At 35.6% G+C, this 26,142-nt stretch overlaps 1 protein-coding gene across 1 annotated transcript; it reads left to right on the top strand.

The window, feature by feature from the left end:
• On the top strand, positions 1-26,142 carry LOC131436928 (U-scoloptoxin(01)-Er1a). Its single transcript, XM_058605924.1, has 3 exons — positions 1-285; positions 25,621-25,815; positions 25,907-26,142. The coding sequence occupies exons 1-3, from the start codon at positions 217-219 to the stop codon at positions 26,018-26,020; spliced, it is 378 nt and encodes a 125-aa protein (XP_058461907.1). The 5' UTR covers positions 1-216; the 3' UTR covers positions 26,021-26,142.

The following is a 26,142-nucleotide window of genomic DNA, read 5'->3' as shown; positions in this document are numbered from 1 at the left end:
TAGTCTTTGGTCGAATAGCAAACTGCGGTCGGTTTAGTGTGACCAACTGACATTCCGTTAAGTAGAAAATATCGGGATCTTCTGTCTCTATTGAGCTCTGAGTGAACTTGAACAAACTGTTTACTTTGTGATACTAAGTCAGCCGCTGCGGATCGCACCGAAGAGGAATTATAATTCAACGTATTCATTTGGAACGTCAGAACAACACATTACAGCATGTGGAAATACATAACCATCGTGATGGCGTTTGGAGTATGCCTGCTACGAAATCATCAGATCAGTGGGGTAACGTAATCTTTTATTACAGTTTTTCGATAGTTTTTGTACATTCATTTGTCTGCAGGCAGTCAAAATCGGCTTGACTGTCCATCTGTATGCAGTTAAAGTGTGCAGATTATCTGTGGCAATGTAATCACAGTGTGATCATAGTCGACAGACAAACAGTTGATGACTGTACAGACAAATTTGACTGTTTTTGAAACTGTTGTGCAGAAGTTGTCTGCCACAGATTCTATGACATCCAAAAACTTGTTTATTTCATCCAAACACGGTCTAGCACCATACTTCTGGAGAGCCATTGCACTTTATTGTGTGGCTTGGAAAATTCAGTAGCAATTTCATATAAGAATACCACGAAATGTACGATAAGCTTCATTATTTCAACCGGAAACATTGACGACATTGACGACGCGGCTCGTTAAGAAGTTAGTACAGTTGAGGTTTTCCCCAAGAGGTTTGATTTCGTGATCGATTTTTTTGCTAATGTGTAGAAAGTAACACCAGATAGTAATATAAAACCTGTTTAATCCACCTAGTGGTGGCTTTCTCGTATTACTCATATTCTCACATTCTCACATGTGTGGTATTCTTCGATAAAATTTTTATTGCTTCTTGAAAGAAAACAAAAAAAATGATTGCGCATCAAATAGTACAACTAACAAAATGAAACCGTTTTGCTATTGTAAGTACTTCTGCAACCGGTGTAAAATTTAAATACTTATAATTTAAAAAAATTTGAAATACTTATAATTTAAAAAAATTGCAAAAATGAAATTTTAAACACGCAAATATCCGGAGTTTTGGCCTTTTTGCCTTTCTCATATAGAAAGGTTATGCAATCACTGTGAAAAGCGACTTTTGAACCGAGGCCCGGAGGGCCGAGTGTCATATACCATTCGACTCAGTTCGTCGAGTACGCAAAATGTCTGTGTGTGTATGTGTGTGTGTGTGTGTGTGTGTGTGTGTGTGTGTGTGTGTGTGTGTGTGTGTGTGTGTGTGTGTGTGTGTGTGTGTGTGTGTGTATGTGTATGTGTATGTGCGTATGTGTGTATGTAACGTTTTTTAGCACTAACTTTTCTCGGAGATGGCTGAACCGATTTTAGCAAACTTAGATTCAAATGAAAGGTCTTGTGGTCCCATACAAAATTCCTGAATATTATTTGGATCCGACTTCCGGTTCCGGAATTATGGGGTAAAATGTGCAAAAAATTGTGGAAATAAGTGTACTAACTTTTCTCAGAGATGGATTAACCTATTTTCACAAACTTAGATTCAAATGAAAGGTCTTAAGGTCCCATACAAAATTTCTGAATATTATTTGGATCCGACTTCCGGTTCGGGAGTTATGGGGTAAAATGTGCAAAAAAAAAATGTGTGTCCAAATTTTTCTCATAGACGGCGCGACCGATTTTCACAAACTTAGATTCAAATGGAAGGTCTTGTGGTCCCATACAAAATTCCTGAATATTATTTGGATCCGACTTCCGGTTCTGAAGTTATGGGGTAAAATGTGCAAAAAAGAAAATATGTGTTCTAACTTTTCTCATAGATGGCGCGACTGATTTTCACAAACTTAGATTCAAATGAAAGGTCCTGTGGTCCCATGCGTAATCCCTGAATTTCATGCGGAACCGACTTTTGGATCCGAAAATATAGGGTAAAGTGTGTTAAAAATTGTATACCATCACTGAAAATGGGGAAAAACCTTGAAAAAATTTCTAAATCGACCTTAAATCTTTTCCAATTGATAGTTTTTATCAGTAGGCGGTCAAACAAACCGATTTCGGTTATTCTTTCAAAAATCGCAGAGAATTATTTTGAAGAATACCACAGTATTATATTTGATAGTATAATTGATATGAGAAAGGAATCATTACACCACTAGGTGGATTAAAACAGGTTTTTTAACCTAAATTTGTGAATATCGGTCAAGCGACCTCTACGAAAATAGAGTGATTTCCATTTTTTCCACTATTTCCAGTGCTGCAGGAATAGGAATCAGGGAATCAGGGTAGCCCAAGGCTCTTTGAATATGATGCTGCAGCTCCTTAGTTCTATTCACAAATTTTGTTTATTTCATAAAAAAGTACTTAAAATCGATCGAAATCGATTAACGAGTATTAGACCCCACTTCTATCTCTCAACCACGTGTACTAACTTCGCACCGAACCGCGTCGTCAATGTCGTCATTTCCGGTCGAAATAATGAAGCTTATCGTTCATTTCTCAATTCCTACTGAATTTTCCGAGTTCCTCCTTCACAGTAAAGTGCACTGGCTTTCCAGAAGCATGGTACTGGAATATTTTGCTTTGTACTTGAATGAAATAAATACGAAAAAAGAAGTAATGAAAAAAGTATTAACCCCTCTAAATTAAAAAATTCTGAACGGTAGCACAAACTTAACATTAGGTACGATTACATTAGCCAGTTTATCTGCACAAACTTGTGCAGTTGGACTGTATCACAGTGTAATCGGTTCGCAGTTGTCTGCAAGCAGTCAAAATAGGCTTGACTGTCCATCTGTATGCAGTCAAAGTGTGCAGATTATCTGTGACATTTCTTATAACGTCTGATCCTGTAATAGCATTATCGAATAGAGTAACAACCGACGTAAGTGTACTCCATCTTCCCGATTATTAGATTATTAGTATTAGAAGTTTAAAAATGATCTGTTTTTGAACTAGTTTTGCTCATAACTTCGGTTCAGAAAACGCTACCTTAATGCGCTAGCCATAAAAAAATTGGTTTCAACAAACTCTAAAAGATATTCAAAGACACCAAAAAACGAGAAGTGAAAAATAAGAAAGCTAGAGCAAAAAATCTGATTTTTTTAGGATCACCCTAAGTTGCTCTATTAAAATAGCTGGAACACTAAAGCCATTTGAGATACTACAATAGTATTTTCGGCAAAATTGTTTGATATAAGTTTTCCTACAATTTTGCCGAAGGGTGCAGTTCTCTATCTCAACACATACGGAAAATAATTTTTGAATCACCCTAATAATAAGAACCACCCTAATACCATATACTTCAAAATATGGATTATCTTTCACTGAACATTTGTTCTGAAGACATCATAGCTCTAAACTATAAAGCTAAGCCACATTGTTTTTGTCCCCCTAAAAAGTGGCGGACCACTATGCAATGTGATCATAGTCGACAGACAAACAGTTGATGACTGTACTGACAAATTTGACTGTTTCTGAAAATATTGTGCAGAAGTTGTCTGCCACAGAATCTATGACAACCAAAAACTTGTTTATTTCATCCAAACACAAAGCAAAACGTTGCAGCAGCATTGTGAGAAGTGGGTACACGTGGTTTTCCCCAAGAGGGTTGGTTTCAATCAAATCATTTTTTTTTCTAATGTGTAGAAACCAGATAGTAATAAAAAACCTGTTTCAATCCACGTAGTGGTGTATTGATGGCTTTCTCGTATTACTCATATTCTCACATTCTCATATATGTGGCACTTTTCGAAATAATTTTTATTGCTTCTTGAAAGAAAACAAAAAAAATCAATTAGCACAATCAACAACCAACAAAATGAAACAGTTTTGCTATCGTAGGTACTCCTGCAACCGGTGCAAATGAAGTCGATTCGATTTACCAGCATCTATTAACATGACTTACAAACTGTATTGATTTTAGTCAATTTTATAAGATTTTATATGATTCGGCCATCGTACTTTAAACGACGGTTTAAATTTTAAATACTTATAATTTTAGAAATGGTAAAAATGAAACTTTAACCACTTGCATCCGCGCAAAGTTCAGGAGCTCAGGAGTTTTGGCCTTTTATTTGAACCTAAATTTGTGAATATCGGTCAAGCGACCTCTACGAAAAGTGAGTGAGTTCCATTTTTGAGTATATGACCACTATTTCAGGAACAGGAAGCCGGGAATCAGGATAGCCCAAGGCTCTTTGAATATGATGCTGAGGCTCTTTAGTTCTATACACCAATATTGTTTATTTTACAAAAATGTACTTAAAATCGATCAAAATCTATCTTCTATCTCTCAACCACGTGTACTAACTTCTCACCGAACCGCGTTGTCAATGTCATCATTTCCGGTCGAAATAATGAAGCTTACCGCATATTTCGTAGAATTCTTAATAGAAATTACTACTGAATTTTCCGAGCTCCTCCTTCACGATAAAGTGCAATGGATCTCCAGAAGCATAGTACTGGAACGATATGTCAATTTCTCAGGCGAAATACCGTTACATGGAATTTCATCCGAGCTTGCATGACACAAGATACAAATTAAAGCTTCAAATCGTTTAATGGCACTTTTTGTTTTGCCCTCTAGCAACAACCAACCTCTAGCATGCTACGCGTAGGACTGAAACGTTAGCTATAATTTTGATTCTATTTATAGATTCGCGCGCTTCCAACAGCTTCGCTTTTGAATCGATTGACCAATCAGAACGATGCTTTACCTTTGATATATTGCTTACTCCTTCAAAACCGTCGTCTATGGCAGAGAAATCCGACATGCCGGAGATTTTTAGCAGACATATAGGACACTGTTTGCTACTAATCAAAATTTCAATCATTTATAATTGAAAATACGTGGCTTGATACATTCAAATCGAAACTTAGAAATATTTCCAATCAAATGATGAAGTAATATTAATAATTGATACAAAATATACTGAGCTGTGAGTGTTTAAAACCTGACCACATTTCTACGTGTATTTTTCCTTGAGTTTCTAATTTGCACCGCTATATAGAAAAAATAAAGATGTGTTCCACATCAAACAATTTTTTTGAGATAACACTAAATCTCGACGTTTTATGCAATTTTAAGATTTTTGGCATCAAAACAAATTTTCGATTTCGGAAATTTCATGTACTTTTTTTTAACTTTAACCGCTGGGCAGCACCCCTTACGCATGTCCGATTTAGCTGAAATTTTGCATAAGGACTTTTTTCGAGATACTTGAACTTTCGAACAATAGCGCTTTACGAAATTAGAGGTGATCCCAAAATATTGGCACCCTTATAAACATTAGAGCGGTAAAAAAACAACGTGTTTTGTCGGTTACTCTTAAGATATCGATCGAAATTTTTCGTAATAGGGGACTTAAATGGTAAGCATGTCCAGTGGAATTGTAGGCAAAATAACAGTAATGGTAAAATACTTCATAATCAACTCTCAGCTGGTTACTTCACAGTTCTTCATCCCAGTAATCCGACTTGTTTCTCTTCCGTGAAAACCCCGTCTACAATTAATCTGGTTCTAACAGATCAAAGTCACATTTTTAGTGAACCGATTACACATGCTGACTTTGACTCAGATCATCTTCCTGTAACATTCAGACTTTCCAACGAAACTATAATTAATCCTATTAGTTCTATATTCAACTATCATAGAGCTAATTGGTTGGATTACAGATCTCACATTGAAAATCATGTGGATCATGAAACTATTTTAGAATATTCTGCGGACATCGACACAGCAATTGATAATTTGAATCATTATATTATCGAAGCTAGAAATCTTTCAGTCCCCAACGATCAAACTAAATTAAATTCTCCTATCATCGTTGACAATCTTCAACTGCTCATTCGGTTGAAAAATGTTCGTCGACGACAATATCAACATTCTCGTGATCCTGCTATGAAAAACATAGTTAAGGATTTACAAAAAGAAATTAAACATAGATTTAAGGTTCTTAAGAAACCTCAGAAACCAATTCCTGTTCTCAAGGAAGGAAATCAAACACTTCTTACAAAGGGCGAAAAAGCTCCAAAACTTGTTCAGCAGTTCGAAAGTGTCCACAATTTTAACGTTGTGAGTCCTTTTGGAAATGAAGTCTCACTGAAATATGATCATATTTCAACTCAAGTGTTATTACAAGATGACATTATTGAGACGAATTTGGATGAAATTAAATCAATTATTAGGAAACTTAAAAACATGAAGGCACCTGGTAATGATGGAATCTTTAATATTCTTATTAAAAATCTTCCCGATGTTACCTTAAGACTCTTGGATAAAATTTTAAACAAGTGTTTTTCATTAGCTTACTTCCCAAAAAGATGGAAAAACGCTAAAGTAATTCCTATCCTCAAACCTGATAAAACCCAGCAGAAACATCAAGTTATCGTCCAATTAGCTTACTTTCTTCTATCAGTAAACTTTCTGAAAAAATTATCTTGTTGAGAATGATGTTTCATATAAATGAGAATTCAATTTTGCTTCCAGAGCAGTTTGGATTTCGTCATGAACATTCAAGTACTCATCAACTTTTCAGAGTAACGAACATGATAAAAGCAAATAAATCTTCTGGGTTATCCAGTGGAGTAGCTCTTCTAGACATAGAAAAGGCATTCGACTGTGTTTGGCACAAAGGTATAATAGCAAAAATGTCTGATTTCCAGTTTTCTATTTATTTGATCAAAATGATTCAAAATTATTTAACTGATCGTACTCTACAGGTTAGCTATCAGAATTGTAAATCTGAATTGCTACCCGTACGAGCCGGTGTTCCGCAGGGTTCGAGCGTAGCTCCAATCTTGTATAATATTTTCACTTCTGATCTTCCAAATCTACCCGTTGGTTGTTAGAAATCGTTATTCTGTGACGACACAAGTCTGTTAGCCACAGATTGAAATCTAAGAGTGATCTGCAGTCGCCTACAAAGAAGTTTTAATATTTTCAGTGATTATCTGTCAAAATGGAAAATTAAACCAAATGCAGCAAAAACGCAATTATCTTTCCTCATAAGCTTCTTTTCTCAAACCAAACAATAATCACATTCTCAAATTGAATGGCTTGGAATTGACATGGTCTGATCAAGCTAAATACTTAGGTTTAACGTATGACAAAAAACTCACTTTCAAGGATCACATTGAAGGAATCCAGGCAAAGTGTAATAAATATATTAAATGTTTATATCCTCTTATAAACAGAAATTCTAAGCTCTGTCTAAAAAACAAATTGTTAATTTATAAACAAATTTTCAGACCAGCCATGCTTTATGCAGTACCAATTTTGTCAAGTTGTTGTTCCACCAGGAAGAAAACGCTTCAAAGGATTCAGAATAAAATTCTGAAAATGATTTTAAAGCGTCCTCCCTGGTTTAGTACAAATGAGTTACACAGACTCACAAATATAGAACCATTAGATAGAATATCACATAATATTATAAGCAAATTCAGACAAAAATCGATGCAATCTTTAATTGAATGGATTCGCTCTCTGTACTAGTTAGTAAATTCGTATAAAGGTTCCTTTTCCTAATTACACAATACAAGTAGGTTTAGAATTTTCCCTACACAAAAATCTCTGAATTGCGGAAGCAAATGATGTCTTCATGGTAATAACCAAATCATGTATATAATAGGGCTGAAAAGTCACCATTTGTGGCTGAACACCCAATTTAAATCTTAATAATTTAATTTTAACTCATATTCCAATAAATAGTTATTTAAAAAATAAAAAACAAATAAAAGAAATTCTTAGCGATAATAGAGCCATTCATTTGAGCCTCAGTTTGTGAAAATTGGTTGTCGTCTCTAAGAAGAGTGAGAGCAGATTTTTCATTGAGCTTTCGGAACCAAAAGTCGAAAGTTTTATAAATCGGTGCAACCGTCTTGGAGAAAAACGAGTGCATATTTTTGTCACATACACACACAAATAAATTTTGTGATCACTCAACTTCCTTAAAAGCCCTTTGCATAACCACTTGTCCTCTTACATTACACAGTGGTCCGAAACGGAATTTAACATGACAAAAATATTTTCGCTATTAAATATTAGCTTTTCGTAGTTTATAAAAGATGTTTGTAATCAACTGACGCATCTTTTGATGTAAGAGGTCATTAGGGTAGTAAAGTGGATTTAATTGACTTCAAATTATTGATCTTTACATTGAAGTTGTAGGAAATTTTATTTTGAGCAACTTTGTTGAAGAACCCACTTTTCTATCACTTCCTTTGATCGAGTTACATCAATTTTCCGGAGTAAAAGTAGGGTGGTTCTTAAAAAAATACTTTTTTATTCTAACTTTTTTGTGATCAACTTGTCTCCCGAAGAGTTGTCAAACTAATTACTACGCACAATTTTATCTTAACTATGTTTTTTAATATAAGCTACCATTAAACAAATTGCAGGGTTGTGACCATGATGATATTAAACATGCAATTTTCAAATTCTCATCAACAGATTTAAATTTGAAAAATAGACCTATAATTTTAATACACTATCTAGGGTTCTAAAGTTAATGATAGGATTGCAGGAAACTAGAACCTTCCGTTACTAATATATCATTGTGAAATGCGATTGAATATTATTATGAAAGCGAGCTTCCGCTTTCGTTCGTAAATATAAATATTTCAGTGCACAACACGCGCGACCGGTTATTTGTTTCCTATGTTTGATGCATGTTATTGGGTAACATTGAATAATGGTCGTAAAAAAATCTAATCGGGTAACTGAGAGCGCCACACGGGGGTGATTCCGGGAGTTTTTTGATCAAGGTAGTCATGTAAAAAAACATGCTGACTGATACAAAAAGGTATCATCTCACTGCTAGGTGGATTAAGCACGTATTTTCAAATTCAATTAAATAAGTTGGATTCCAGATTTCCGGCACACCCCGCTCGTAAGCCGCTTGCGCATATCTTTCAAAGTGCTCCATAAATTAACTCGGGTTCCCTTCGACGTAGTTATGCCACTGTCGTGTCGTGTCTTCTACTCTACAGTTTCGTAATAAAAAGCAGTATCAAGAATTTGTTTTTCAATTCGAAAATCAGTACAATTATGAAATGACGAAATAACGTTTCATCTTCAATCGATAAATCTGATATTGATTGCTCATTTTATGTAGGCTCTCCAGGACTCAGCGTCTATGCTGATAGATTCCATAATCGGCCTGGAGTGAGGATCACGAAAGATCTGCTGCAGATAGACTGTATCGCCGTGGCTTTGATTAGTGAAATTATTGCAATGGTAGCCAAAACAGTTGGAATGATTTCATATTAGGCTGTAGGGGGCTTTTTACCTGTTGCCTGGTAGAATATCAATTATGGAAATTGAGTCATCATTCACAAGAGCTTTAATATTTGTTGCGATTAAATTCAGAATAATTGTCGATAACTAATTTTAATCGATCAAAAGCAGACATGCAGTTCGATTACAAAACTACTTACCTTAAACCTTCTTTATGTAAAATTATTCAGCAAAGAAGATTCGATAGTAGTTATATCACCAGTAGTCAGTAGTTCACCACCAAACAGTCGTGTACCGTTGAATGACGAGATAAATTTCTCTCAATTATAGAGACGTAATTGGACTATTTTTTTACGGGAGTCGTGAGCTCTCGCAAACAAAACGTGATTGTTGTGGCATAGTTTTGAAATAATCGTTTTCATAATACCTACAGGATGAGCACTCCGTCTGGAAATGTGCTTAGATACGGGTTAACGATATTTTCATGTCAAAGTTACATTTCGTTAGAGAATATTGTAATTGGTTAACATGTAATTGAAAATAATTTATTAATTTGTTGGACTTGTTACGTGTAGATTAGTTCGTGACTGGAGGCGACAAAAAGAACAAATTGTCGAGTTCAGTAGAATATACACACTTTTTTCGCTGAATCTAAGCAAAATAAAATTTGAACACCTTGTAGAATTTAAGGTCCTTTTTAGAGGAAAGTTTCCAACAATACAATATTGCCCGAAGTACGTAATTTGGAGAAATGAAGGTTAAACTAGAAGCCTAACGCAACATTTCAGGATTTGGGAAAAATAAAGACTGTCCCAGAAAGTATGGACGGAACCAAAAACCGCTGCCATTTCGCTATGGTTCAGAATCTGTCAATTTTTATGGCTGCGTTCTGTTGTTTACACTCTTCTCTAATCACTTGTGCAGTTGTTTATTCGTTTACATTAGTTTGTTTCGAAAACGGGTCGAAAAAAGGTCTTCTAACCCTCAGTTGGATAAACGTATACGTTCGAGCAAATGAAGGAGGTTTCAGTTCGGGATGTGGCCAAAAAAGTGGGCACTTCGAAGTCAAATGTTCTTCGTGCTAAAGAACGTTTGAATCTTCGAACCTATAAGAGGCAGAAACAACCAAAACGTAGTCTGAAACAGGCCGAGGGTTCGAAAGCTGTACAATACGATTCTTGCTGGAAATTTGAACTGCATAATCATGGACGACGAAATCTACGTGAAACTCGATTACAAATCCTTGCCGGGACCACAATATTATACGGTGCGAGAAGGGCAAGTGTTAAACGAGTCCGAGACATCGATTGAAGTCGAAAAATTTGGTAAGAAATCTATGGTCTGGCAAGCAATTTGTAGCTGCGGTAAGATTTCGAAACCCTTCATCACTGCTTCAATGAACAGCGAAATATACATCAATTCGAAGTCACAAGGATTCTGTTGTCTTCTGGCCAGATCTTGCTTCTTGCCACTACTCGAAATCAACGGTAGAATGGTATACACTGAGGTCTTTTTTATGCGGTTTTTTATGCGACTTTTTTCATGCGAAGTTTCAGAGTTATGCGGTTTTTTTATGCGAAGTTTCAGAGTTATGCGGTTTTTAGGCGAATTTTCAGAGTTAAGCGGTTTTTTATGCGAATTTTCAGAGTTATGCGTTTTTTTTATGCGGATTTTTTTAAAGCGGTACGTAAACTCGCATAAAAAAAGACTTCAGTGTACTATCAAAAATGTAACTTTCGTCCCAAAAGACCACAAAATTGTCCACAACTTCGACCAATTAAGGAATTTTGGGCATTAACGAAGACACATCTTAGGAAGCATGTCTCGGCAGCCGAAACCATTCAACAGTTCGAAAAAGATTGTAAAAAAGTGTCAAAAATTGTCGCCAAAAAGTCTGTACGGAATTTCATGAGGAACGTTCGCAAGAAGGTGCGCCAGCTAGTCTACAATGGCTAAGTAGCAAATGTTGAGAATAATATTCTGTTGTTGTAGTCTAATATTATCAGTATATCGAATAAAATTTGAATAACTAACACTTGTGAATTATTTACAGCGAAATCAAGGTGCGTCCGTACTTTCTGGGACATAAAATAAAATGTAAAATTGGAACTCCAATTGACTTAATGAAATGATAAAGAAGTTTCATGTAAGAAAGGTCACGACAAGCAAGAATGTCGCGAACTGGGACATTGGGCAGTCTTCCTTAAGTAGGCAAGGAACTTATTAGTTGAGATCTGACATCACGATGCTCCACGCATGTCCAAACGACATGATCAATATCGCGATAACCTTCGCCACAAGCACAATGATTAGTTTCGGAAAGTCCAATTCGAAGGAGAGGTGCATCTAACGTGTAATGATTGGACATGAGTCTGGACATCACACGAATGTAGTCCCCACTCACATCCAGTCCCATGAACCATGCCTTTGCCGATATTTTAGGAATAATTGAGTGCTTCCACCGACCCAGATCATCTTTATCCCAATAAGCTTGCCAGCTGGCTGGCCGATTAATTTGTTGGGGTTGATGATGGAAGGTGCTGTACTCGTTCATCCAGTACTCTATGATCGAAGTCATCCTGCATATCCTCGAATATGAAGAAACAGCCGGTTTTCGATCAAAATGTGTCTCGTGCGAATCGAACGGTGCACAAAAATAATCCATAAACAGTCCAGGCACTGATGTGCATAACACATTGTTCAAAAAGTCCTGGATCAGATCCAGAGATGACATTAGTAATGTCTGGTTTTTTAAAGTACCAACTTTCAGACGACATGTGTCAATTTTCTAAGTCATTCGCACCACAATCACTAAACCTACCGACAGATAAGTGACGTCACATATTCATTTTTGAAAAAATTGGAAATAACGAATTCCGTGTATAAATAAAACATTGCTTTTTGAAGGAAAACCTGCGTAAGCCCAGCAATGGTTTGAGAAGTGTTAACCGCACTCGAATTCATCAAGACAACGATTTGTGGTATTCTGATTTTAAACGTGGTCAATTGAAGGCCGAGAGAAGGCTGTTCGTCATTGTTTAGTCGCAATAAAATGATTTCTTGCGGTGGTATGAAACTGTGGACAAAACATGGATCCATCATTTTTCTCTGGAGTCACATCAGCATTCAGACGGAGAAAGCCGTTACAATATGCAACAGGTAGCTGGAACAATCATGGCGTCAGACTTAAGATGCTCGAGGCAAGGTTGCTGATCCTATCAATGAAACAACATTCGTGAATTATTCTTTTCACCGGCGATGCTCTACCCGTGCGGAGAGCAGTTTTTATATATTCCGTGTCTGCTTCATTCATTCTTTCCTTCCACTCAGAGAATTGTACCGCTTGGCAAAGCAAGCAAGCATCATATATGTACTCTGTTGGCTCGCAGTGAGTTCGTTTCGAAGCGTTTAGGTAGAAAGCTATTCAGTGGTGCTGATGACTCGCGTTGAGTCGAATTTTCTACTCACGGTGATTCGTTCTCTGTGATGTATGGCGGTACAACTGAATGACCGCCCAGGATAAAATTTTATTCCTAAATGAAGTTTATAAGAAAGATATCGAATCTGTTTTGAATTATCTTCACTGCACATTTCTTCGGTGTTTGCTATACTTCAATCGTGATTTGTAGCGTTAGGGACAACTTTGATACCTGCCAGAATATGTTGAGCTTGAGCTTGAGCGACCACCCCTGGTTGCTACTCCGTTACTGATCGGGATTAGCTGAAATTGTACAGGGAGTTTCTAGATGATCCATCCTGGGACTGGTAAATCATCCTTTAATGTACATCTTCTGGTAATCCCAGAATTCATTGATCAGTACCGGCGCCGGCCAGGCCCGAACGTAGATCGTCTAAGGAATGGGAAGGGATGTTAGTCCAACACTTGTTGTTACTAGAGGCCGTATATACTACTGCGCACTCCACAAGTGTCACGGGAGAAGGATATTTGTTAGTAAAAGTTTCAGTATTGGTATTATTCTCGGGCGACTTAGTATGTTCCGGTTTCAAGATGCTCGGATGTAACACTAAACTCATTGACTTCCCGAGTGAACGTTTCAACAATATCCTATATTGAAGTCCCGGCATGTCTTGATTCACAGCTCTTATTTTAGAAAACTGAAGAAAAATTCGCAATACTATCGCGTAAAGAATGAAAACTTCCCTATTTTTATATAAGAAATTACGCGATACAAAATAAACGAGTGAATAGGATTTAGACAAAATAGTTGATTCATTGCATTGACATATTCTAAACAGTTGTTATAAAATCATTTTAAATCACCAAATAAAGGTCAACAGATTTCACGCGCGTCTTTATTTATTATTTATTATTCTTTATTATTTCCGCTTTCTTATTTTAATTACTTATTAAAACTATTAATTCGTTATATTGGTTGATCTGGGCAGCCGGCTACCAAGAAAAATATAAATTTATTTTTTGAAATATTAATATCAAGTGTTTTTTACTATGTGTTCAATATTATCTCTGTTATTAACTTTGTAATATCAACGGATTTGCGCAATAGTTATAGATTATTTATTTATTTATCATTCAATTTATAATCCTGACAGACAATCAATAACATGGAAGAAGAAAACATTCCAAATTCCAAACTTTTTTTCGAAGTTAGACGAAAATTGATAGGTTGAATGAAGAGATAATTTAGTAAAATAGAGTAATCAGAAGTAAAACATTGAAAATATCTGATAACTGAAATGAAAAAGAAACTCCTGCAATTATCGCCTTTTACGACATGGAAGCAGGAACCCAGTGGATCTATTCTTGGTTCAGTTTTTTTTCCGCCGGATTCCACACGGCATCTAGGCTGATACTGTCCGGAGAGAGCTAATAGGTACTATCAATATCCTAGTGGACCCCAGCCCCTTTGATACCTGCCAGAATATGTTATTGATTAACCATCAAACTGTAAAGGGTTATTAATGGAGCGTTTTTGTGTGTCGTAAATATGTAACTTTCACTCCTATTCTGTAGTTCTATAATAAATTCATTTTGTGTTTCGATCGAGTTCGACTTTTCCAAACAAATTATACCTCATTCGAAATGCCAAATAGGTATTTTTCATTCGGTCGAATGTAGGGTTGTTTATTATGCCTGAGAAGTAATAGTCCCAAGTTTTTGTCAATTATTATTGTTTCTCATGATCGTGAAACTATTTATATACCGATTACAAAGCCATTCGACGATCGTTACCTTAATAATTATAAACATATGTGATGACACTAATAATTGCTTTTAATTTCATATTAATCATTCATAATAAACTAATAGTATTTGTATTGACTTCGAGACAAGTTGTGTCGAACCAAGTCAACTACCAAAAAGATTGAGACCAACTTTGATGATAAACACTATCAGTTCGTAAAAATAATAGAAGAAACATAAACACCAAATAATTCCGTCACATTCAATATACAGGGCGTTAGAGCTACAATATAATAGAAACTAAAACCGAAATAGAACTTCTATAATTTTGTATAAGGCACTAATTTTAAGGCCAACATAAGATTTTTCTGAAGAATGATATTTCTATTATTAGCAAAAACAGACAAACTCTCTACAGTTACTTGTTGGAAACTGTGCCATGGATAATCGTGCAATGAAGACCTTCCGCAGTTTCCAATAACGAAATAAATATCTAAAAATCAAGTATCATACAATCAAACACAACAAAATTATCTGTCTCGTGACATTAGTGACGTTAAATAAAGTGGAATTAAATGCATAATTTTATTTCTTGATCGTATATTCTCCTACTATCTCCTGATTATGTGATAACAGAATTATATTTCATTTGGACTCTTTGTATGTGATCCTTGAAGTATTCACGTAAAAATTTTTTTTGCTCAACATAGTTTTAAGGTAAATAATACAATGAGTAGTTTCAAAACTGAATGAAATATTTTTCAAATTGAAATCTTTTCCTCTGTAATATGAATATTGTAAAATGTTATGAAATTGAATTTACAATTGCTTCTAGCGGAGGTTCTTTTTTTAAAAAAAACTAAACCGATCACTTCGGGAGTCAATTGTAGAACATTTTAGTTTCAATACATTTTTGACAGCAATATCAGATTGTAATCTTAATTTGATTTCAGCTCATCAATTTCTCAACTGATATCACATTACGTTATTATTTTGCTGTTTGCTTTTGGAAAAAAAAAAACTTACGAGGCAAAAGTTTTGTGGAACTCCAAAAATGATAATATTAAATGCAAAAATTTAATGAATGCATTAAAATAGGACTAAGTTAATAAGGCGATACAAAAATGCAAAAGTAAATTTCAATGGAACATCTATTCCTCCAATTTTATGTTGCGTTTTACAAAATGCTTCGACATCCTGTGGCAGTTGGCCGGAACCACAACCGTGATTCTTAATTTAAAAGTTAATTTCCTGATCGTAGTACAGTTATTCTAATCGATAATTTGCGTAGATGTATGGTAAAAGATGCTGAATGAGTATTTAGTTAGTAATGACTATTTCTTTGTTAGCCATTCTTCTTAATTGCTTTGATTTTGTCAGAGCAAGCAGTTACATGGCGTCTCAGTACGTTCAAACGTTGTGGACAACCCTGCACTCCTATTACTTCTATAAATCAAATCTATGCGAAGAAGCGTTAAATTGTGTTTAATATAATAAAAACATGAGAAAATAAATCATCCCTGGAATTAAAAGATTACACTTGCCTCTATAATCAATATTCAGAATATATTTTTGTCACTCTATTTGCATTGCATATTGATATTGCGTATTGGACTTGATCATTCATAATCATATGTGATTTTAAAAAATATCACTGTAGATATTTCAGTCCATTTTCAAAATCATAAATAAAATAAATATCAAACCAACCCGAAAGATAATCAAAAGTGTTGCTGCAGTTATATGTGGAAAATAATTCCTTTTATTTTATTTCTTATATAAGCCATATAAACTGCAAAATTTTCACTTTACTAAAGTGATTGTCCTCAGGTGATTCAACTCCAGCTTTTTTAAAATCTATCTGCCATTACTTGCCGCAAAATTTCAACAGCACGGAGTACGAACGTGAGAATAGTATTCGGTGAAATCTGAATACGTTAGTATACGATTTTAAACGACGTTTTGAACGACGATTTTAAACGACGTTTTGAAGTGGACTATCAGTTTTATTTATCAGTTTAATTTTTATCCAACCCAATCGTTTCGCCATCTTCCAATGATAAGTAATGATATTACGTTTAAAGTTTTCCAAGCTAATTTGTGATGTCCAACGCACACTTTTTATCAGGGCAGTATCAACGAGACAATTAAACTAAGCCAAATAAAAAATTGCTTCCATCGCATCGCTAATTTTTGCCTTCAATTTTTTTCGTACACTTGCATTCATGATTGCTGGCATTTTGACTCGCAGTGATTCAAAAATTGACTCAATGTAAGAGCTATTCGTGCCTGATGATACCTGCTCTTGAAATGGTAGAGAATGGCTCACGGCGGAATAGCAACCAGTATGAAAAAGCAAGATCTCTTCTCTCTTGCGAGTCGCTCAGGCAGTCACATATTAAGCATAGCTTTTGCCTCGTCCGGCATTACATGCTTTGCTGTCTCCGTTCTTGAATCGTTCGCAGGCGGTGAACGTTAATGAGTTGCGTGAGGCGAATTTCAGCAACCCTGGCTCGAGGAATAAGGAGTGTATCGAAAAGTAGTTAGCAACATTGATTATTGAAGAAAAAAGCGAAAAAAACATATTTTGACATCAGTTTTCGATATATTGTAGAAAAATAACATTTTTATGCATTTCACTGATTATATTGAAGAAAACCCTAGTTTCTGTGAAACGCTCGCTTTTTGGACGTGACATTCTTCATTAAATTCTGCACAGTTACTTTTGTGACTTTCCTGGTGACAGCTGTCCAGTTGTTTTTTAACCCCTGCATGTTTATGGGACACTGTACCTTCCTTCCGAAAGTGCCGCTTGACAATTGCCCAATACCTTTTAATTGGCCGAAGATCCGGCAGTTCGGTGGGTTGATGTCCCTTTCCACGAATTGTACATTATTTTTTGACAACCACTGTAGAACGGAGTTGGCGTGGTGGGCTGAAACCAAATCCAGCCAGACGAGAGGAGGAGCCTTATGCTTTCTGTACAGTGGCAACATTCTCTTCTTCAAACATTTTTCCTCGTACACCTTGGCGTTAATTGTGCCCTTCGTGAAGAAAATCGACGACCGCAAACCACAGGTACAAATTGCTTGTCAGACCAACACCCTCTGCCCAAACTTTTCCATCGTCACCGTGGTGTCAGCGTCGTCCAGGTCCTGGTACACCGATCTCGTATAATATTGCGGTCCGGGCAGCGCTCGAGAGTCTTCCTTGGCGTAGATTTCGTCGTCGATCATCTGTCTTTGTTATGTAGAATCCGGTTATGCAGTTGTCGCGCTCTTGTTTTGGCCTGAACTTGCTGTACCAGGGACTTTTTCGGCACCTTGTGTTTCTTGTACGTTTTCATGGAGTTCCGAACTTTGATCCGTTGAATCATCCCGACGCTGGTGTTGAACTGCTTGGCCAAATCCAAAGTTTTCCTACCGGATCGGGGCAAATCCTTCATGGAAAGGGTCTTACCGAACTTCTCGATAATATTTTTGACACTGGTGTGGTGCACTTTCACCCGTTTTGCAATTTCGTTGTACGTGACACCACTTTCTAAGCACTAAGTGTGCAGAATTTTCTTTCGCGTTTCCGGATCAATTCGACTCATCATTGAAACGATAAACCGTACCGAAACCAATCGATTGCGCAGCTGTTATTGACATGTAAATAAGCATGTCACCGCAAAACACGCTGCAAAAAATTAAGTCATTTCAGTGTAATAACTGTTGGAATGTTGCTAACTACTTATCGATACACTCCTTAATTAACATCGACTATCTTGAAAAGAAAGGTACCATCAAAAGTGATTAATGCATTGAGTTATGAATACGTTTGAAGCGCGAAATCCAAAAAAGAGCGTCATATAAAGAAGAGAAATCACCCCTAACCAAGACAATGCACAATTTTACAATTCAATGAAAACAATGGCCAACGAACAATCGAACGAATTGGGCTCCGATCTGCTTTTTCACCCACCATATTCTCAATAACCAAGCCCCCAGCGAAAAGTTAGAAAAGTTCTAGAACGATTGTATTTTTTTTACCGAGAAACAGCTAAAGCAAATTTATTCAAACTTTTTATTTGTTTTAAAGCATGATTTGAAGAATATTTAGTTAAATTGCCGCGCATTAATATTGAAAAATAAGGCGGTCACAGAGCATTCCCCAGAACCTTTTTTGAGTATTACGCTGTGCGGTGAACACGATAACTTGGCGTAAAGTTATTTGAAATCAAAAATGTTCCTAAATTTACTTGAAGTACGACTTATTTCTGCTCCCTCCGTCGTTCTCAAATTATTATTTTGAATTTTTAACAGTTCGTGGCATACGTAAGCAAAAAAAAACGCGATTTTACGCTAAATTTTCCGCAAATTTTGAGGTGAAAAACTGCCATAAAATGAAAACGGAAAAATTTCAAAAACGTTGGGGGAGGCATCTTATACCAAGAATTTATGTTCCAAGTTTGAAAAGAATCGGTTCAGTAGATTTTACAGGATCGTGTTCATGGACTTCGAAAAATTGGTTTTCAGAAAAACGCGTTTAATTTTTTTTCTCAAAATGTGAGCAAACAAATATTTTTGGTAACTTACTCATTCAATTGATTTGAAATCTGGACACAATATTCTTGAAATGTTAAATTACAAGAAAATGTAAAAAAAGAAACGTTTTTCCAAAATTGTTTATCCCTAGCATCTCATCAATGCAAATCACTTGAGTCTATGATCGATGATTTTTCAATCATGAAAGGCATGAACCATGCCTTCACATGAAATTTCAAGAGCAAAATGAATGATATCAGGAAAATTTTCCTGAAAAATGTGTTATTGTTCGTGATATCAATCGTTTTACCTTTTTTTATATATAAAAAAAATAGGTATAGAATTCGCTCAAACTTTCGAAAATTTTTCCGAGGCCCGGAGGGCCGAATGACATATACCAATCGATTCAGCTCGACGAACTGAGCAAATGTCTCTGTGTGTGTGTGTGTGTGTGTGTGTGTGTGTGTGTGTGTGTGTGTATGTGTGTGTCTGTATGTGTGTTGTCAACTAAGAGGTCGAGATCTCAGAGATGGCTGGACCGATTTTGATCAAACTAATCGCAAATGAAAGGTCTCCCCGTCACCCAAAACGCTATTGAATGGTTTTGAGATCGGATGTTTACTTTTTGAGTTATTCGAAGTTTTATGTCAAAATTTTCAGTTTTTTGACAGTATCTGTCACAATTGACCATGAGAACAGAATATGTTTTCAGACTTAGATTCCGCACGATAATACCTATTCAACAAGCCATAGATTGTTAAAATCCGTCCATTTTTAACGGAGATATCGAAATTTTTGTGTAAACGACTTTTCCCCCTATTCCAGCAGTAGGAGTTTTTGGCAGTTAGGAGCAGTAGGAGTAGGAGTTATGACAAAGCAATGCTTGGGAGCAACGGAAAACACGGTTATTTATTCTGTTACATACAATTGTTTCTAAGTACCAAAAGGCTGTGTGCAGCATCCTTTTTTATGACAATTTGCCTCGGAACGATTTTAGCACGGCTCGTTTTTGGCAACATAATCGTTCGAATATGACATATATAAACCAGATGATGGCAGATTTTTTTTTAATTATTTTGTTTTAAACTACTTACAGCAATAAATGCTGGAAGAACATAACATCCATATACCATTCAAATCAGTTCGTCGAGATCAGCAAATGCGTGTGTGACAAATAATTTCACTCAATTTTCTCTGAAAATTTCTTTTCTACAAATTCAGATTCATACGAAAATTCGTACGCTCCCAAACAAAGTTCCTGAATTATGTTTGGTTCCGACCTCTGGTTCCGGAACTACAGGATGATATATGAAACGAAATCAAAATTGTGTAACTCATTCTTCTCGTAGATGGCTGAACCGATCTAAGATTCAAATGAAATCTAAGAATCATCTAAGATGCAAATGAAAAGTTTCAAGATTCTTTAAAACATCTTCCTTTTCAGTCAGATCCAACTTCCGGTTTCGGGGATACATGGTGATTAGTATAAAAATGTCTATTCCACATAAATTAATCAGGTTTATCGGGTTAGCAGATTTGGATAGTCGATAAAAAAAATTACCTTTTTTCAGTTTTAGTGGTATTCAGTTGTCGATTCAGAAGGCACCTAAAAATTTAATTCGTGCTATGATTTCTCAAAGATGTCTTTACTGATTTTCAAATATTTTGAAACAAATGTAAACTATACAGCTTCTCTGGTGAATTTATCTGACTTCGGCCATACCGATTTTAGAATTCCGGTTCCAGTATCGAATCGTTTCTCGAAGCTCAATCGTTTTCTCAAAAAAGCCTAATCAAATTTCAGAAACAAAAATTCAAATTGAATTAAACTTATATACAAAATTAATTAGTTGTACACATACATACAAAAATTAATTAATTTTATCCAATTAAGCTTCAAAGTTGTACTCAAAACTGTAATTTATTCGTCATATGGCCATACGAATCGGTTTGGGTTATGCTGGTTCCTGAATACCGGCTCTGGAAGTACCTTAAATTACCGTAAACTCTAAAGTGGAACTTACATATCATGGCATGTTTAATCGATTATCACACTTCTAGATTTAAATTCGATTGTATTTGCAGTTTAGACATTACAGAGTAATGAGTGATTACAATCTCAAATTGTCGCTTAAAACGACGGTCATTAAAATAATGTAATGAAAACTTAAACACCGAAGAATATTCATGCAAAAAACACATGCGGATTGATAAAAAAAGGTATCATCTCACTGCTAGGTGGATTAATCACGTTTTGATCATGAAATTATGACTTATTATTCATGATAGACATGATTCATGATTTCATGATTTTTAATCATGGTTCCGGGAATAGATTTTTATCCGTGCAGTGCAGTAAAACTTCATTAAATTCAAATGAAACCGACTCTGAAACACACTGATGATCCCAAGTAGCATGTTAAGTTGCTGTCCTGTATATTTCTACTGATTGTGCAATTTATCAAGTTAGTTTATATCACTATTCTAGTAACTGTTGTGTTATGGAAAAAGCGCATTTTTTCTGTGTTGTGTAACATACTTTCAAGTTCATCCGTTATTACGAACATTTATTCACAACGATTGTGTAACTGATACAAAAACTAATGCATCGATCCCATCAAAAAGGTAGTAATAAAATCAGCGAAAAAACAATTGTGAAACTCGTGCAATCTACTACGTAATGTAAACAAGAAATGAAATGACGTTTACAAAAACATGCAAACTTAATCTCGAATGAATAAGTTTCACACTTGATTTTCAATACGACTGCTCTTAACACAAATATGGATCTCGTTAAATAATCTGTACATGAAAAATTATAATGCTACATATTGTAGAATTAATCTTTTGTGTTTTTGTAAATGAAAAATCGACAACGAACTGCATTTTTATGGTTAAACATGTCTTCGTACGCTTGAAATTTTCAAGCGCCTTTGAATGTACGTGTTTTGATGATTGTACACAAATTTCTGTGAAAATAATGTGGATTGTAACAGTGAGTTGAATAGAAAATGGTTCACCCACCGTAAAGACATATATTATCTAAATAACAGGAAACATTAACATGTTAATATTTCGGAAAGAAATTCTCTACGTTTTGTTTTTTTATCAGTTTTAATCTTCCAGTTGAATTAAACAACAATACAGTATAGTCATTTATCTTAGAGGGTCCGACTTTTGTGATACGCACTGTAGGTATTATTTTGGCAAGTCCGTGTGCTGGAGTTGCAAAAACAAGTTGCACAAGCGGTAATATATAACTAGGGGAGTAACTATGATGAAATTTACTTTTCGTTCAATATATTTGAAAAGTGATGTCAGGTCTGCTTATTTTTTTTCGCGAGATGAAAACCGAATAGAAATTATCTGATTGATTCTTGTTTTCATTGCGTATATAACGCTGTATTCCTGAAACTTTTATGATAATAGTCTCATGGCTGAAAGTTTTGCGTTCAATTCAAACATCTTGCACAACTTTTTTGCAAGTTTCGAATTTTATATTTATGTTTTTTCTAAAACTGAAGAAAACTGCGCACACTGATCTAAAAAATCATGAGGCAGCCAAAACAATGCGGCCTCTGCGGAAATATATTTTTTACAGCAAGGTTATCAAGTCGGCCTATAGGGAACGCACATAGGGCCAGAAAACTTTTCTGGTCCGAAGAGGTGAATGACCGTAATGTTAAAACCTCTATAATGGAAACAAAAAAAAGTCGGCTTAGCCTTGCGGAGAGCATCAATCATTTCACTAATTTTTCTTCCACAAGAGATTTATAGCAATTTCGATGTATATTGTGCCCGGAACAATTATGACAGCGGTTTGGAAAGTTTTTGGTAAGTTGCACAATTGTTATAGTTACTCCCGTTTTACATGATGATGTGAAATTTTTTGTAGAGCTTCTAGTGAAACATTAACAAGTTGGTGATTTACTGCACAATTATTTTAGATGTACTTAAAGTTATTCTACAGTGATTTTTTCGGTAGTATTGTGAAACTTAACATTGATAAGTTGCACAACCAATTTTAATACATATTTCTAAACATATCTAACATAAATAATATTTCTTAATCAATTGTAAAACATCTTGAAAGTTCAATAAGTTACATTTGCTACTTGGGATCTCTCTACTGCAGTAAACTTCACACTCCGACACACACAACGTTCGCTGACGGTCCGAACCGGCCGCATTCAGTTCTTCAATCGATTCTCTTCAAATCAAAGCTCAGTTTAACCACCGTCAGTTTATCTCTTGAAGTAACAAAATATCTCTTTCAATTGTGTGAGAGCGGCCTTCAAATGAGGATTTTGTAAACATTCGAATTGGTTCAAGATAATAGATAACAGACAAACCAGGTAGCTGAAATATCAATTATAGAGTACACAAATTAGTAGTTTCCTCCTCCAGTTTTCATTTTTATTACTTTACTCCATTCATAATTCTATTCTTTCGAATTTGCTTGCTATCAAGAGCGAAGACAATGAAGGAGATAGACTACTTGGCACTTGAAACTGAGCAAGCAAAACTTCAAAGGACTAGGTACGATTATTCAACTGACGATGAATTCTGGAAGCTTCACTTGAAAATGGCAGCAAAAGTCATATGAATTTGTATCGATATGCTGACGGTCAGTGACCATAAATTTCAATTTGATCTGATATCATTCGATTGCAAATGAAATTTTACCGCACTGCCTGTGACTGAATTCTCGTACACAAAGAGTTCTCACGTCACCTCTCACCTTTCTGTTGTATATCTGCATATCCTTGTTTATTATTTGTTTTTGTGGTTATAAATAATACTAATATTACCATTGTTTTTCACTCGAAATTTCAGGTGGGTAATTACCCACCTTTGGAAACGTCGGGTGGATAGTACTACCCACCGTACCCACCTCTTTCACCGGCCCAGACAACAGTACGCAATGAAACAGAGTTGCGGATATCTTGGAGTAGAAATTTTATTTGAGATGGAAATTAAAAAAAATTGATTTTAACAGTTGCGAAGAAGAAAAGTTGTTTGCATTGATTAGTTTGTGTAATCTCACATTTACTTAAACATTGAGGTCATCGTTCGTTACTATGGTTTATGTAATACGCTAGTTACCAAAAATTGTGGAGATGCACTTTAGTTGACTGTGGGTAGGTTTTGACCCAAAATTAGGAAGCGGTTGGTAAGAGTGTAGTTAGAAATTACAAACGTAATATCTTGGTCATAGTTTTTGAACGTTGTGTTATTGTATCTGATATCATCATTGTATCTGATTATTATTACATTATTATTGTATCTGATATTATCACAAGTACATATTCTTATCTAATATGTTGAAGAGTGGAATAATCGTTAAAATTATAAGACACGATGTACTTTATTTTGATTACATCCAGAAATATGTACGCCAGGCCGAAATATGTTAGAGTGGCCTAAATACCTCCCTTACCCTAATAGGTGACTAACAAATGACTGTTGGTTTATTAACGTTACTAGACTGAGCGGCGAACGACCAATAAGGTTGAAGTCGGGTATAAATAAAAGATAAATGACATCTAGGCTGCTTTGAGACCTAGTCTAGTGAATCATTTTTGTTTTGAACATGTGTTTCCGTGGTCGATTATTGCTTATACAGAATGTTTCACATTAATAACAGGAAATCTAAAATTTGGATAAATTTGTCTTTGTTTGTACAGAATAATATGAACACATTACAATCGGTGTAGCACGATTGTTGTTTCAGATGAATCGTAATTGATGTAAACCTAAATAATTAAAGAGTATCACAAACAGCTAAAATATATTGCATCAGAAAATGGACTTTAATAAACCATTTCCACAGAGACGCTGGAAAAAGGAAAAGACTACACTGCAATTTGCTATTGTCTTTGTCGAGTTACGCCTTAACCTGCATCCAAGTTGGCTAGGTGGAACAGTTGATGTTTTCAATGGCGATGGGTTGGAAAGGGGAGGAGTAGTCTGGTGGTCAAAACGGTTTCGTTAACATTTCAACAATGACCTTATTGTAAACAATAACCAGGTTTGACCTTGAGACATGTTGACCGTCTAACGCAATCGCCATGGTTTTAATTTTACGCCCACAACATTTTCCCATGGTGATGCGTTTGTTTGCTGAGCGCCGGACCTTACCATTGTGAGGAGTTGATTTCTGTGTCTAAATATCGCTAAGCGTATTCAATGCAAGAGCCAGACGAATTTCTTCAACACGATCTACCATTATTTTCATTTCATATTGTATACTTTAGTTGCAGATTTGCAATTTGATAAGTGATGGTTTAGAGCAAATTTCGCAGCTGGAAGTTTTATATGGGCGATCTATAATAGAACTAAAACTGAAACAAATGTATCCCCAGCCAGCCGTTCTAGTTTTATTTATTCGAACAGTTATACTGTCAAATTTTTACTGTAATTTTTTTTTCTTTATTTGAAACACGAATAAAACGCTACTGGAGCTGCCGGTTTCTTTTGTTATAATTTCCGGATTTAAATATTAAAACTGACATAAATTATACATCTAGAACTAGAACACTCCCGAACAAGCCCTTAATCAATCAATTTGAATAACCACAGTTTTTCTAACTGAGCTTTGCAGTCGTGGATATCAAAACAAAATACATGCATAAACAGAAAATTATCCTCTAATTGTAATTACTAATTGTACTATTCTCTTCACAGCAAATTTTCGGCTACGAACCGGACGTGGACTATCCGGCCTACGAGAAGATTCCCTCCGGGCTAACATTCCGATGCTCCGACAGGATGCCCGGCTACTACGCAGATGTCGAAACGCGCTGTCAAATTTGGCACTGGTGCCTCCCGAATGGCTACATGTTCTCCTTCCTGTGTCCGAACGGAACCGTATTCAATCAAGTATTTCTCTAAGCCTGGCCGATTGGCTTGGCGAAGACTAGTTCGGTTCGGAATGTCTTACTACAAAAAAAACTTTATTTTCTCATTTTAGGCCGTTCGGGTGTGCGATTGGTGGACCAACGTGAATTGCGGTGATTCGGAAGGACTGTACGGCAACAACAACGAGCTCTACAGGGACGTGGAAGGGAACCTGATAGCGGGATAGTTCCTGTAGATTGTAGTCCTCAAAACTGTTGTAATTTATTAATCTGTAATTCATATATGACAAGACTTTTGACGATAATTTCTTTTTTTTTTCGAGTGATTTTCTCCTGACAAACGTTTACT

The sequence above is a fragment of the Malaya genurostris genome, chromosome 3 (assembly GCF_030247185.1).
Source record: "Malaya genurostris strain Urasoe2022 chromosome 3, Malgen_1.1, whole genome shotgun sequence".
Lineage (NCBI taxonomy): Eukaryota > Metazoa > Arthropoda > Insecta > Diptera > Culicidae > Malaya > Malaya genurostris.
This window is presented reverse-complemented; position numbering and strand designations above follow the sequence as displayed.